The 16,729-nt window shown below is 36.0% G+C and overlaps 1 protein-coding gene across 1 annotated transcript; it reads left to right on the top strand.

The window, feature by feature from the left end:
• The first annotated feature begins 1,176 nt into the window (after window positions 1-1,176).
• LOC128982407 (uncharacterized) lies at window positions 1,177-2,373 on the top strand. The gene has a single exon (XM_054401366.1). It carries the CDS (start codon window positions 1,177-1,179, stop codon window positions 2,371-2,373), a length of 1,197 nt encoding a protein of 398 aa, XP_054257341.1.
• Window positions 2,374-16,729: the final 14,356 nt, after the last annotated feature.

The following is a 16,729-nucleotide window of genomic DNA, read 5'->3' as shown; positions in this document are numbered from 1 at the left end:
GAAAAAGAAACGCACTACAAGGAAAAAAAAAACATCAAAATCCCGGTGAAACCACTAACAAACTACGAGTTGGAGAAATATGCAAAATTACTTAAAATACCAAACTTTAGAGGAGTGTACATGAGAGATATGCTACCTTCAAACCCCAAAAAATATGAATCAGTAATAGTAAACCTGGATTCTGGAAGCGGTGGTGGCACTCATTGGGTATGTTTTAGAAAATTAGACAACAGAGTGTATTATTATGACAGTTTTGGTAGTTTGAAACCACCACCAGAGCTCTTGAGGTATTTTGGGAATTGCACAATTTACTATAATTACAAAAGAGAACAAAATTACGATTCAGTTATTTGCGGACACTTGTGCTTAAGGTTTCTTTCTAGTAATGTTTTGTCTCACGGGAACATCTAGCGTTTTGTCACATGAACTAGCATATCCAATAGATGTAAGTACCGGGGATTGGGAGCTTGGTCTGGTCGATTTAACAACTTACAACTCAATTCCCAACATTGAAACAAATATCAATGACAAGTTTTACTATGGTGAAAACAAAAAGGTCGTTATTCCCGAGGGAAGCTATGAGATCGAGGACATAGAAAAATATATAAAATCTAAATTAGGTGAAAATATTACCTTCTCATTAAAAGCAAACAATAACACTCTACAAGCAGAATTGTGTTGTAGTGAAAAAGTTAACTTTTCGGAAAAAGACAGTTTGGCACAGGTGTTAGGTTTCAAGCCAGGTGTATACGAAGCCGCAACACTTCACACATCAGACCTGCCAATTAATATAATTAAAGTGAATTCCATACGTGTTGAGTGTAATATCAGTCGAGGCTCGTTTTTAAACGGTATAGAAGGCCATGTCATACACCAGTTTTATCCTGCAGAACCTCCGGGGTATAAAATAATTGAGATTCCAAAGAATGTGATTTACTTGCCTGTCATCGCTCAAACGATAAACAACTTGTCTGTATCTTTAAGAGACCAGGACGGTAATTTGGTTAATTTTCGTAGAGAGCCTATATGTGTTAGACTCCATCTCAGACGTAGAGATGGGAATACTATTTAGAGAAATAACTACTACACAAAAAGTCAGTTCATCAAGAAAGACTGACCAGTTAAGTTGTAAAAATATACGTTTTCTACGTTCTCTCGGTTTTAAAGTAGTAAAAAATGGCAATGCTAGCGATAGAAAACGCTGCTATGTACGATGACTCTGTCACTAGTATGGAGTATCATAATCATCAACCATACGTCTCGTGTAGCTATAGAAACAACGACGAAGTCAGAATACCGATCTTACAACAGGATATTCTTACCTTGCCGTTTGATAGTTACGTTGTCATTCACGGTAAAGTAGAGGCAACTAAAACAACAGGAGCGACAGCATTAGATGTTAATTTAGTAAACAACGGTATCGCATTTTTGTTTGACGAGGTTCGTTATGAGATCTGTGGTAAAGAAATCGATAGGACTAGAAATGTGGGAATCACGACGACTTTGAAAAATTTGGTTTCCATCCGGGAAGAAGAAAAAAACGTGTTACAGAACGCCTGTTGGTTCGGGCCTGGTGAGACAGTGAATGTTAAAGACTTTATATACTCCATACCGCTTAGACTTCTTTTAGGATTCGCAGAGGATTATAGAAAGGTAATCGTCAATAGTAAACAAGAACTCATTTTATTGAGGTCCTCGACCGACCTGAACGCCGTCAGTACGTCTGAAGCTGGTACTTTAAAATTGGAAATCGTAAAGATATACTGGCGTGTGCCTCATGTGATGGTAAACGATTCGGCAAAACTCAGACTTTATAAGTACATCGAGAAAGACCCACACATTCACATACCGTTCAGACAGTGGGAAATGCATGAGTATGCGAATTTACCTACGACCAGTGATTCCTTTTCCTGGCCTATCCGTACGACCAACCAGTTGGAAAAACCGAGGTACATAATTGTCGGCTTTCAAACAGGTAGGAAAAACGACATCACCAAGGATATGTCACAATTCGATTCTTGTGACGTAAAAGATATAAAAGTGTACCTAAATTCGATATACTACCCTTATGACGCTCTACTCTCAAATACGGCGTTGTTTTACGACGCTTACGCAAATTTTCAAAGTTCTTATTACGGTAGAGTAGGCTCACCGATATTAAACTTTACAGATTATACAACAAAATGTCCCATTTACATAATCGATTGTTCGAAACAAAACGATTCAATGAAGACAGGCCCTGTCGAAGTGAAGTTGGACATTCAAACTAACAAAAAGTTTCCCGCCAACACTTGGGGATATTGCCTCATCATTCACGATTGCCATTACACTTACACGCCACTAACCGGCGACGTGCGAAAGATCTCCGTCTGAGACGCCGCCCAAGGCCAACTGGTTATCCGGGTCCGGGGTCGAAGGCCGAGGTCGAGGGCCGAGGTCCGGGTTCGAAGGCCGGCCAAGGTCTAGGCGCGCCACACAGACACGTGATCACCTTGTGCTGTCGCCTTGTAATTGAGGAAACTGAGCTGAAAATATTAATCGCTCGCAGACCTCTGATCTTGACGGGATAATTTTGCAAAATTACATCAGAGACATGGACGCCAAACGAGATATAGAAAACCATCCGGCATTTATGACGGTCGAGAACGAGGAACTTTTAAGAAAGAGACTTAAAGTGTTGAAATTTTTAAATCGTCTCGACGATCATATTGCTCGTCACAATCTAACAGAAAGAGTGGACACCGCCGGGCCTGACGAGTTTTCACATTACAAAGAATGCGTTGAAAGTGTACAAACAAACGAAACCGGAATTGATGTAGTAGATACTTGTAAATGCTGCTTAGCGGGTATGTACCGCTGTCGCGCTTTGCAAATACTCGACGAAATACACTCGATGGTGAATCAAAGTGAAAAAGACGTGTTGTTTCGATTCAGTCGCCATGGAGACGCCAAAGAGTGTTGAAGACCAAAAGATCGCGCAGGAAGGAAATCCAGAGGTAAGTGAAAATATTGAAAAACATGACAAGCTCGCGTTTATAAATCTAAATCTTTTTGACGAGGACATGGTTTTGATAAAAAAACATAAAATTAACGGAAGAGAACCTGTAAACTTTATCGACTTGTCAGATGTTCATTTTTTAACAATCGAATTCATTACACGCTCTCAACTAAAACAAGAGTACACTGAAAAGGAGTTGGAAAATATTGTAAATGAAATGTTTGAATATAAAGGAATCGGTTTGAGATTTTACAGTAGTTATACAGCTGAAATACCATATAACCCGAAGCGTGTGATGTACACGGATACTAGTAAAAAGTCACCACTCAACGTTTACAAGTACGGGTGTTTAAAGTACCATTTGGTAAATCGGTACTCTATCTTTAGTCAAAATATCAACAGGGGATCGGAAAATGATTGGTACAAAAGTGATAGTTGTTCGGATACCGAGTCTTTGCAGTTTACCGATAGTGACGGGTCTATGTCTGCAATAGATGATGAAGATGATGACGATGATTGTGAATATGATGATGATGATGATGATCACAACGAATAGACAATAGGGGTGGGGGTACATATGTAGGAATTGTATAATTGTAAAAATAAATTCATTCGAGGATCAGTCTGTGAGCCATGGAGTTCGAGAAAGCAACTATTCTTTCAACACAACAGCCGGCGGAGCAGGAGGAGGTGGAGGAGACCACGGGTCAGATCGAGGTAATGACCGCGAAAAAACCCAGAAGGAAGAACACAAAGGTGCCCCTTCCTCGTAGCACTATAAGAGAGATATTTTTAAAAAGTATTTTCTATTTGGACAAGGACTGTTCTAAATTCATAGTAGTCGGATATTTTGAAAGTTTAATGCGTACTGTAGGAGTATTATTAAAACCGGGAAAAGCTACATCTTTTGGCCCTATAGTGCTTTTAACGATTTAGCCGTTCATTTTGATGAAATAACATCCTCTTTGACTGATGAAACTAAAAAAGGTTACAGTGTCACGACTAATGAAGGGGGATACACATTGAAAGTAAGAAAGGTGTTTGGTAATCTCTATGTGTCCATTCACGACAAAGAACGAGTGATTCTCTTAAACCGTGATGAGTGGGATCAGTTCGTGCGCAGTCTCCACGAAATCAAAAATACCTTGTCGAGCTATTTACCAACGAAGAACTGATTCGAATGTTCATAGACCGCGTTTTGATCTCACAGGAGGAGGACGACGCTATTCCACCCGCGGGTTTGCCTACACATTTTGTAAATAAATTAGTTGACGAAGTTTTGTTTTTCAAGAAATGGTTAATATGGGATCAGTAGAGCAGCAGCAGCAGCAGCAGCAGCAACAAAAGCAGGAGAAGGGCGAGGACGATAATAAAACTAAGGGACTGTCAGCAATAGTTGAATTTCACGGGTTCAAAGATAATCAAAATCGTTTTATAATCAAAGAGTTTGCTATAGTGAGTAAACATTTTCACACACATTTAGTTTTGATGCTCCTTTTAACGAATCATTTTTAAATAATAAAATGTTGCGATCAGCCAGGTGGTTAACGAGGCATTTTCACTTCATAAAATGGGATACTCAAGGTATACCATACGATGAAGAGTTAATCCGAACTCTTTGTAAACCATTTGCTACACTTTACACCAAAGGTAGCGAAAAAGTTAAGTTTCTTAAAGAGTTTCATGTCAATGTTGAAGCTATCGAAGAATCGTATACGAATTCTTCTTCTTCAAACTTACAGATGATTTGTCTTTTACCTCAGCACAATGGTGGGGGTAAATGTGCTCTGCGCAGTGCCAAAACATTTTACAACAAATTAAAATTCGAAAACTAAATTCATTATTTCATCAGCCACCAAACAAGATGGACACAAACGCTTGGGATATTCTCTCCTCCGAACCAAAAGAGCCGGTAGGTGTTTTAAATGATAAAATTATAATGAGATTTGCCGGATTTCTCAACTGGGATTTACTGTCAACTCATTATAATTTTGATATTGAATTGCTTAGAATGTATTTTCACAGAATTAACTGGCACATACTTTTAAAAAGATGCCAAATCGATGAGAAAATTCTCAGAGAGTTTGCATCGTATTTCTCTACCGAATGTTGGTCCATTATCAGTGAAAATCAAACCCTATCCGAATCATTTATTCATGATTTTGCAGATAAAGTCGATTGGACTAACATTGCTTTGTACCAGGTAGTAAGTGGGAAATTTCTTTGTGATCACGTTAGTTTCATTTCTGAATTGAAAAAGGTTCATGGAAACAACGATGAATACGTTCTCGTTATTACTAAGAAAAATAAAAAGTAAAAAAAAAAAGTTAGATTAGCTCTATTGTAAATATGATTTCTATTGATGTAAATATACTTTTCAGATGTAAAATTGCTGTGTGAGTTGTGTGTGTGTGTGTGAGTTTTAAAAACCAAAGAGTCTGTCATCCTGTCAACAGTTGTAAAATCCTATACGGAGAGGTTGCCTTAAAAAGCATAAAACGTAATATGTTTTCCTCAGACCAAACCAACACTATTACTCACAGGGTTGCCGTAAAAAGCATAAAACGTGATATGTTCCCCCTGGTTTAATGTGTTACAAAAAAAAAAGGTGAAGTCATCCGTTTTAGGTTAACTTTGACAGGAAACAAAGTTGGGAATAAGCCCCTGTAAAACCGTGAAATGTGTTTTCTTTGTGACAACTCTAGTATGGGTGTGTGTGAGTATGAACAGACATTTACACGGCATTTTTACAACTGAAAACTACTTAATGTAATTTAACTCTGGGGGTTGTGGTAATATTAATGTAACTAGGGTTGGTCAAAGCATATGTTAGTCCCTCTTGACTCCAGAGGGTTAGGCCTCCAGGGGAAGCCTCTGGGTAAACAAAAAAAGAACGCGCCATGACCCTACCTCATGGGTGGTGTGGAAACTTGGGTCAAAAATATAAATAGGAGATAGCGTTTTGTCTTTTGCTAGCTATCTCTATAAGTGAGGCCCCTTACATAATAACTATGCCTTGTCTCAGAATGGCGGGACACGCCTGACCTTGTAGAGCCTTGACGTTAAGAAGCCAGCGCTATTTAATACGCCCGCAATCGTTGCAAGCCTCAGTCGCTTCAACATGACCAAGCTAACTTCTACAGCTGTGCTCTTCTACATGCTCTTCATAGTGACCTGCTGTGTCGCTATCCGACCCCCGAATCAGGTATGTGATTTTACAATATTTTAAAAACTACCTGTTTAATAATTCTCCTAATACGCTTATAAATTAACCTTTGCAACAAGTTATTAACAATGTTATAAATATACACTATTCACTATTAAAGATTCTCCATTAACCATAACCTGTTTTTTTTATTTTTTTTTATTTTTATTATAACATAATCACTAGTACGTTCACATATAAATGGGTTTACTCTTTACTAAAAATCTAAAAGCTATCAAAAAACATAAGTTAAATTTTATAAAGAAATTCTTTTTAAATCAGATCTATATTACAAACATTATTTTTGACTATTTTTATGTAGCCTCCTGCTCCTCAGCAGTCCTCAGACGACAGGGATCTCTTCGCACCAGAAGAGAACCTTGACATGGTCGAGGAGATCTCCAGCGAAGAAGATGATACAACTGACATAGAAAGGAGGAGAGGGATGTTACACAGCAGATGCTAATTAAGGCACGCCGAACTCTGTTGTTGACTGAGACGCTAGACTCAATAGATGTCGAGTATCATCAGGGCTTGGACAAGAGTTCGTCAAAGCCTAGATAGGCTCATGTCTCACTTCGAGTCCAGCCTCGAGCGTATGTATTTAATAATAATAATGCAATTTATTTTACATAGAGTATTGATTTATATTATCAAACTGACTATATTTATCCAAATAATGAGTATGTATTTATTCAAAAAATATTTAACTATGGTTTATCAAGATATTGCTTCAATGGACTAGCAATAGTTATATTTTACAAAAATGATATTTACTATGATAATAATTATTCAATATTTCTCCTTCTTTAAACATAATGTATGAATTTGGTTGAGTCACAACTAGGATTTTTAACACTTCAAAGAGATTCATGTATAGTATTTTCAAGAGCACTATTATAATTTTCAGGGTAACCCCCAGGCCTGCGATGCTGCAATGGAGGACTTTATTACAGCCATCGAGAATCTCCCCGACCACCTGAGAGCTCGTTCCGCAGGAGTTTTATGGGTCTTCGGCTACCCTCAAGAGCCAGGCAGCAAACTGCAAACCCTGCCCCGACTCCATCGACCTCCAAGCTAGCGAACCGGTTGACGAGAACCGACGAGTTCTCCCTGCCTGGATGCAGAGGATCCTGGCAGAAAATCAAGCTTCTTCTTCTTCATCAGGCTGGTTGTCGGTCAGGAGGACACCATCCAATCAGGCCAGTCAACCAATGCTCCTCCTACCCCTACCAGCTCTCGACGGCCCAACATCCTGCGTCGCAGTTCGGAACAACCAACCTCAAGACCTATAGAAGAGGAGGAGGACGACGAGGACGTTTTTGCCTTCCCACCACCACAACGGAACCGACCCACACCCCTACAAGACATAACCAATCACCGTGTAAGTTTCTAGAAGACTATAGGTACAGACAAGTTATCAACAAATCGTTTTAAATAGTAAATGACTATAGGTACAGACAAGTTATCAATCATTTGTTTTAAATAGTAAATACTAATCGTCTTAATTTTTTACAGAACCAGAATGTCAATATTGCTACCACTAGCAATGCAGCAAATCAGCCTCAGAGAACAGCTTCTACAGACCCAAGAAGCTTCTGGGGGTTGTGTGGGTACTGCTGTGGTATGCTCCAACATTCTGGAGGTTACATATCACCAAACCAGCTACTAGTCTCCAAACGCATCTTGGACAGGGTGGACAACACTGTGACGGTATGCATTTTACATAAAACATGCATGTTTTATATATTTAGCACGACTAACCTGTTGTTAAACTCAAATTCCAAACAGTTCCTAACATATTGTCTGTATACTAAACATTTTTTAATTCCAAACTCTAAGACTCTCTGTTTTATTTTACAGAACACCAATGCAGAACTAAGGGAGGAGTGGCGATGTGACTGGACAGATCCAAGAGCATCCAATGTAGTGAGACAGTGGATACAGAAGCTTCGAGATCTACTTGTTTTCGTCAGCTACTTTGTGGCTCGGACGAGTGCGATCCAACAGCAATTGTTAGCTGCTACTATCTTCAGAGAAATTTATCATTCCCTGACGACAGCCTTGGCAGCAGACAACAGGTTGATGCGATCGTATGCGGCTGAACACAGGAATGACGACTACAACGTCTATGACCACACAAGACCATCGATGGACCCAGGGCCAGCCCGAGAACAACATCTTGAGTGTCCGATATGTATGGAGTCTACTCCATCAGTGGTACTGATACCGTGTGGGCATATATTTTGTGGACCCTGTTTGCTATTTCTTGGAACATGTCCAACATGTAGGAACGCTTTTGAGGCGAAATATAATATTTATTTTTAAAAAAGTCTTTTCACTTTGCTCAGTAAACAGTTTGCAATCGATTTTATGCTTACCGATAAACTATAGATTTAAAAATTGATACATAGCTCACAAATGGATGAAAATGTAATTTTATATCATTTTATACTGTTTATTATATTTTACCTCAAATGCATTCCTGTATGTTAATATTATTTTTAATTGTATATATGTATATCTTAGTATTCAAGTACTCTTAGTTTATTATATCATAGACTTGTTTAACTGATTTTAAGGGAAATAAATATATTCTTATTCTTGTTATATATGTAAAAATAACTTTTGTTAAGTATTAATGATTTTATATATAAATCTTAATAATCATTTATTAACACTATTTCATAAATGTTATGTAACATGTGTAAACATCTTTTAGTATAATAAACACATCATTTTTTATTCAACCATATTTTTACTTTCACTCTCCTTTTTGACATTTTACCATACTATAAGAATCATGTTATTTCAGTTTTTCAAAGAATGCAAAAATTAAAAGTAACAAAGAATATTCCATCCATACAAGATGGTAATTAGCACTCGTTAATCAACATGAAATAATTGATGTGGTATCATCGTGACAACAGTAACATCTCAAATAGTTCAAAGTACCAAACATATTATTATTAACATAAATGAGGATACAACTATGAAACAACCAAGCTTGTACAACTATAAGAGTGACATTTCATATAATTCAGTTAAACCTAGTGGAGAAAAACAGAACCATAGTATTAACACACTCTAGTGGACAACAGACAATATCAGCACACTCTAGTGGAGAAACGCAGAACCACAATCAATTTAATACAACCATAAACAAAAACAATAGGTTTAGAGACCAGTCGACCTAGGTATCAACACACTCTGGTGGAGAAGGACGGAACCACCTTTTTTTTCCCAAAACAGACGATATCAGCACACTCTGGTGGAGAAAAGCAGAACCACGATCATCTCGTGCCAAAGAAAAAAAAAACATCCACGATACCGACCCCCGATGCCGGCCCTCGAAGCCGGCCCTCGTATACGACCTCGACACAAAGTCTAACATCGAGCGCCGTGGCTCAGTGGTTAGCGTTTCGGCTTCTCATGCCGCCGGACCAGGTTCCATCCCAGCTCCCGCCAAACACTTTTTGCCCTACTCCTTCCGCCATCTTTGTGACGTCATCGAGCTCTCGACCAATCAGAACGCGGGGCTCAATGCGGGGGATTTCTACTGGTGTGTTGTAAAAATAAGCCCTACATCTTCTACACATTTTTACAAAATGTCGATGTTTAGATATCCTGTTCCTTAGCAATCCTTCAAAGTCCAGGATTAGGTGGTACACATTTCCCACTCTAATCAAATCAAAGTGTTTATCTTCATCTACAAAGCCAACACTGGTGATATACGCAGGAATTAATTTTCCTTCATGAATAGAAAAAATTGACAGCGAAACACAATTCCTTCTCTCAAAGCTAGGAAAATCTGTTACATCTTCCCCCCATTCAAATACAGTAGTATTATCCTTAGAAGAAATTGCGTACTTAAAAGATTCTTCTCTGTTTAGTTCAGGGGGAGATTTTTGGATGTATTTAGTGTCTAAGGTTTTTTCACTAAAGCACTGATGAAGTTCCAACTCTTCTTTAGTCTTGAATTTGTCACTACATATGCGACAGAAATAACAACCTCCTGCCATGTTATGTATAAGTTTGAGATGTAAAACTAAAGAACTGTTGGTAGCAAAAGTCTTGCTACACAACCTACATTTTACTCTTTTAGGTAAGAACCTATGTTTAGTTCCAAGGTGAGCTAGAAGACCTTTCTCAGTTACAAATTTTCTAGGGCATCTTTTACATTGGAAATTGGTTGATTTTAGTTCATGCTTTTCTTCCAGATGACGTTTGAAGTTGTCAAGTAGATGAAATGAGCTCGTACACTTTGGACAGTAAAAACGACTCTTAGGAAGGTTATGCTTCAATTTATTGTGTAAGCCAATGCTCCTTTGATTCTTGAATATTTTTGGTGGCATACACAATTTACACATGATTTTAATGTTGGAGTGTAAATTTTTGATATGCTGTGTCAAATTAGATTTTCTTGTGAATGTTTCTTTACAAATGTTACAATTATGTAGTGGAGTATTTCTTGCATGCTTAAGACCAATATGCCGTCTCAAGTTAGAATGGAGTGTGAATGTTTCTTTACAAACCTCACAATTATATACAGGGATATTTCTTGCATGTTTAATAGCAATATGCTGTCTCAAGTTGGATTTCCGTGTGAATGTTTCTTTACAAATGTCACAACTATATACAGGAGTATTTCTTGTATGTTTAATAGCAATATGCCGTCTCAAGTTTGAATGGAGTGTGAATGTTTCTTTACAAACCTCACAATTATATACAGGAATATTTCTTGCATGTTTAAGAGTAATATCATTGACTATACACCTCTACTAGATTGAACACTATGCGGTCGCTTTGTTAACAATACACTGTTCTGCGTTAGTGTATGGTCCACGTAGTTATGTTAGATGACGCTAGGCGCTCTTCAAGCGCCTTTAGTTCCCTTAGATAACGTAGGATCGCGCTGCGAGCGCCCGTCGTCTGTCACTGCAGACAGCCTCGGCTACGATGCGTATTGCGATTGCGAGCCGCGAGTCCCGAGCAGTGACGATCAACTTGTTGATTAGCGCGCGGTAAAAAGTACAAATTGCTGGGTCCCCCTTGAGATATTGCGTGATATATAGCTTGCCTACTTACTTTGATTGTGTGTCTTCGTATCCATTGGCAAAAGTCAGCTGATTTTCATTAAAGCAAAATAGATAATAATTTCCAGAAACTTTTCCAAAACAGGGCATATTTACGACTAAATATGATTAATACAAAAGTATTTTTTTAATCTTTATACAAAATGTTGGCTTGGAGACCATGTTATGCCTAATTTTTATCATTTCACTGAGGACGTTTTCAACACTGAACATTCTTAGAGTGAAGTTGTAAATCATAGAACAAAAGTGTACTGTCTGTATGACAGATGAATTGCTTTTTCGCAGAAGTAGTTTCTAAGTGGAATTAAATATACACTTTAGTCAACAAGTAATTATAATCATCACCTGCTATAAATTATAATATTCTTTGGTGCTTTACAATTTAATGAACTATTATTGGTTTTTGACTTAGACAAAACCCCTACTCTATTAGTATATAATGGATATAGGAAAATGAACTACAAGAAAATTGAAACATGGTTAGAAACTACAAAGAATTAAGAACACTTATTAGAATAATATATTTAATAATAAGAATAAATGAACATACGTACATAAAAAACCAATGCACTCAAACATTACAAATCAACCTTCGGGGATCGCAGGTGATATATTACATAATATTTTAATAATGTGTAAACGGTGTAATTTTTTGATGGAAGTATATAACAAATATATATCTAAATATAGCATCAACTTGACAAATCAAATGTTCATTCTAATGGGTCAGAAAACGTTACGAGATTAAAATGTAATATTGAATAAATGCAAACAATGTAGCATTTTATATAATGCAACCAATGGAAACAATTTGTTTTGCATCTCAAACATGTTCAGTCTATTTCAAAATACAAGAACAAAAGCCTAAATGAGATGATAACTGTTATTGTTTCTTGAAATTGAGTAATAATATATAATTCTAGGAACAAACCACGAACACATAGAAATAGAATATACAGTCTTGCACGATAGAAAAAGTAACACAACTTAACATGATTAGGGTTGTTAAAAATATTTTACAAATAAATTACAATCATTGACTATGTGTATAGTCAATGTTACAATACATCAACATAGTGCAATTGACATAATCGACATAATTGAGTTTCCCATTAAAAATTGTTGACAATAATAAGCAATTTATATGCTGGATACAAATTATGGTCTCCAAATTCTACAGTACTGTGCGAAAGGAAATTTATTAAATACTTTGATGAGTTTGAAATATATAAATACTAGTGTCCCTGTTGCTCGAAATCGAGCAATTGCTAAGTGTTACAGACGATATTTTAAAACAAATAACAGTAATAATGTTTGATGAATTTAAAAGATTCGACTCAAAGATTATGGAATACTCAAGATTTACATAACAGATCGATTTAATCAACATTTATATAAAAAAGATTATATAAAAAAAACTCATTATTTCTATTTCTTTTCCTTGGTGGTGTTCTATGGCTTTTTTATGTTTCCATAGTTTGCAAATCGGCTCTTTCAATGATTACTAAGAAATGCAGCACAGTGTTAATTCAGTTTTCTATTTAGTATAACAATTTATCCAGGCTTTCTCGTTTTTTTCATTGTAATATTTACGCCAACCCAAAATTCAAATAGTAAATATTTCATTTCAACCAAGTAAGTAAATGTTTGTAGCAAACTAACTGTTAAATTTGCAAACTTATTGACTGTGTTTACAATTAACATATGTCCTTTTTCTCACTTTTAATTTCTGACAACAGCTGGAGTTTATAACAATATTTGTTTCCCATGTTAATCTTATGGAAAAATACGAAACTTTAAAGGGCCCCACGGCCTCACTCTCTAATTATTTCCCTAAACAGAAAGTTTCCTGCACAACTTCACTTTACGCTCTTTCCAATGACAACTTTATTTTATGTTTATGATCTATTTGAGTCTGTTCTAATATTTGTGAAATGCTGTAACAATATTTTACAGGGAATACTTCTGTTCAAAACGCGTGTTTAAAATTTATACATACATATCCAACGAATTTACCGTTACACCGAATTGCAGGATAAACTGTTAAAACCATGTACGTATGTATTTATCATATCAGATAATATGATGATTATAATATGAGGTATAAGCATTGAATACATATGTCTGACTATACGTAGTTAAAGCAAGTCCTTGAAATGTCTGCGATAGCTGCTAACCAAAACTCCAAAAAGCCCTGAAAGTTTATAAGTTTATAATAATCTATTTTTGTAAAAAAATACAACCGACTTCAAACGCTCTAAAAAGAATGAAATAATTTCAATAAAGTAAACTTTTGTATTATGCAAGCTCACGTATTTTAAGTCGGCGCGGCTCTATGATGATTTTTGATACAAAATTGAAGGAGGGTGTCCATATTGCAGGTGACTATTTATAACTAAATGTGTTAATCTGCATGTCTTTTTCATAGCTATGCGTTAAGTGTTATTTTATTACCGTAATCAGAGATCGGCATTATAGTGGTATTAACGAGGATCTAAAAGATTATAACGCATTTAAATGTTTCTAGGAAAAGTAACGTTTTAATACTAAACTAGCTTCTTTTCCCTATCATAATATCGAACTACATTATTTTCCTATTCATATAAAACATTTGTGTGTGTTATTTTCATAATGCATTTATTCTGAAGTAAACATAATTATAAAATCAATTGCAAAATTTGTACCGGACAAGAAAGCGAGCTAATAAAAACGTTTTAAAATACAATAAAATATTTCCTTTAATATATAAACAAAACAGTTCAGTATGTTTTTTCATATATTTTTGTTATCCAGCTACAATTTATTGATTTTCAAAATACACACACAATATTTAATTTCAATCATATTTGCAGTTTGAGCCGCGCCGACTTAAAATACGTGAGCTTGCATAATACAAAAGTTTACTTTATTGAAATTATTTCATTCTTTTTAGAGCGTTTGAAGTCGGTTGTATTTTTTTTACAAAAATAGATTATTTCATGATTTTTAGTGACTGTATAATTTTTTATGTATTAATTATAAAAATTTAAACAGGCATAACTAACTGTCAAATGAATTTTGATTTCATAATTCCACACAGCTGGTTCAAACATATTAAATACTGCACGAGAGGGCAACATTACTTAAATTTAACATTACTGAAATGGAGCTGTCAAACCATATGTTAATGTAATTCCATTAGTATATTACTTAATTTGTTTATGTTTATGATCTATTATACTGAGTCTGTTCTAATATTTGTGAAATGCTGTATTAATATTTTACAGGGAATAATTCGTTGTAAACGAAACCATTCATGGATATAGGGAATAAAGATTCTATAGTCATTGCCGTGTCAACCTGGGCCCTTCCTGAGTTTTATGAGGTTTATTTTTTAGATTTTTTGTGTAAACAGTAATATACTGCCACAGAAAATCTATAGACTGAGCGAATTTCAATTTGGCTGATTATAATTTCACTAAAATATGCTTTTACAAGTTTTACAAGTTATCACACGATTAAAACATTTACATAAAAATACAAAAATTTGCAAATTGCACAGGAAAAATAATTGATTTTAACATTCTAAGTCATAACAAAATAGTATAAATTTTATATGTCACGTTATTCTTAGTTTCATATATTTTATATAGTTGTATCATTGACTATACGTATAGTCAAAGGTTGTATACAGTAGATTGCAGAATTAGTTGGCAAAAAGGTAATCCAAATTTTACTAGTGTCGGTTATTGCGCATTGACATTGACTTTATTTGCTATGTTATAAATAATTTTAAGTTGTACTGAAGTAAACAATAATCAGCGATAAATGAATTTAAATGATATTGTTATGGAGAGCATTTTACGTTAGATCTAAATGTGTGTTAAAACTTTCGGGAGTTCACAATTCCTTTAAAGGCTGTCACGAGATAGGGACCTTCAATTTGATCTGTCTCCCGTCCCCGTCGTTCTACGACTTCCCAGTCGGCCAAAATTTTAACGCAAAGAAATACCTTACGTAAATTTATGTGTGGATCGTTGGACTAAGTTAATAAACATAAATTAGTATATAAAAATGAAAAATAGTGGATGCCTACGTTGGTAGGCTCTTATAACTTACATTCTCATTAACTTGGGAGTTTAATTTTGACCCATGGAACAATACCTAGAAGTATTCGTCACCAATTCTGAAACAGTAAATAAAAAAGTCCCTACGTTTTCACCAACATACGTTAAACACACGCACTCGAAATCGACACGACACACCGGTCAAAACTAACGACGACGTGCACAACCGTTACGACCGTCGCCGTGCTCAAACATTTGCGAACTGAAGTTTGGCAACAATACAGCTTTTAACATTTTGGCGTCAAACTAAGGGATGAAGGAGATGGCACAAAAACTTTATGACACGTCACTCAAAGGTAGCGAGCGGCATGTCATGTCCCAACGAATTGAGACGGGGCAACTCGCACCCTACACCGTCAGGGAACGGACTACTTACACATGCCTAGTCCCCTAATTCAAATCTGTGGTTTTGACTCATTGTAGCTATTTCTCATAAAAAATAAGTATCATAATTACTCTGTTAAAATTAATTAGAAATAGCGTCTAAGCAAATATTTTTAACACTTCTTTAACTAATCAATAGTGTAACCAATATAGTGTAATCAATAGTGTAATCAATATTTTTAACTTTTTAACTAATCAATAGTGTACAGCAGGCTGTTACATAACTAGATTTACTAATGTTGATTTTTGCCATTTTATATTGTATAGTACAGTTAATGAAAGGTTCATTTTAAAATGTGTATCCGGTGTTGAAATAATCTATTTATTAATGGTGAGGCGTTCCCGAACCGTGTCATGTTGAAAACATCAAGTCAGTTGATACTTTTGTTTAATGGTTTAATGTTTCATTAACAAAAGTTGCATAGTAACAGCTGACTATCGTTACATGAACACGGTGTCAGCAGTGTCAAAGGCCAGAGTTATGTCACTCGACGTTGAGCCCGTGTGGGTGAGATAATGGAAGTGATAGTTTTATTTATTTACATCACTTCCGCCGTCATCGGCCCCGGCGACTGCCGAGCCGAGCGCCGACTAGTCTCGTCTCTCATTGTAGTGTGCTAGTGCTAGTAGCTTTCACATTCTCCGCGCGGGGGCAGCACCAGACAGAACACATGTTTCCGTTATATGACGATAGGTTGCGTTGCTCCGCACCGCTATCTGGTTATCAACTAAATGCATTACATGTTCAATCTAGTAGAGGTGTATAGTCAATGGTAATATGCCGTCTCAAGTTAGATTTATCTTTGAATGCTTTGTGACATGTGTCACAGCTGAATGTTGAGGATGGAAAATTATGCGATTGGTCTTTGTGGCGTTTAAGGTTAGATTTTCTATTAAATACCAAATCACAGATGTCACAAATAAACTTTTTATGTACAGT

This window comes from Macrosteles quadrilineatus, unplaced genomic scaffold (assembly GCF_028750875.1).
Source record: "Macrosteles quadrilineatus isolate MER2022 unplaced genomic scaffold, UCM_ALF_1.0 Scaffold_265__1_contigs__length_129635, whole genome shotgun sequence".
NCBI classification, from domain to species: Eukaryota; Metazoa; Arthropoda; class Insecta; order Hemiptera; family Cicadellidae; genus Macrosteles; species Macrosteles quadrilineatus.
This window is presented reverse-complemented; position numbering and strand designations above follow the sequence as displayed.

Coding starts and splice junctions, on each gene's coding strand:
- LOC128982407 (XM_054401366.1), top strand. CDS start 1,177: ATGGCAATGCTAGCGATAGAAAACGCTGCTATGTACGATGACTCTGTC.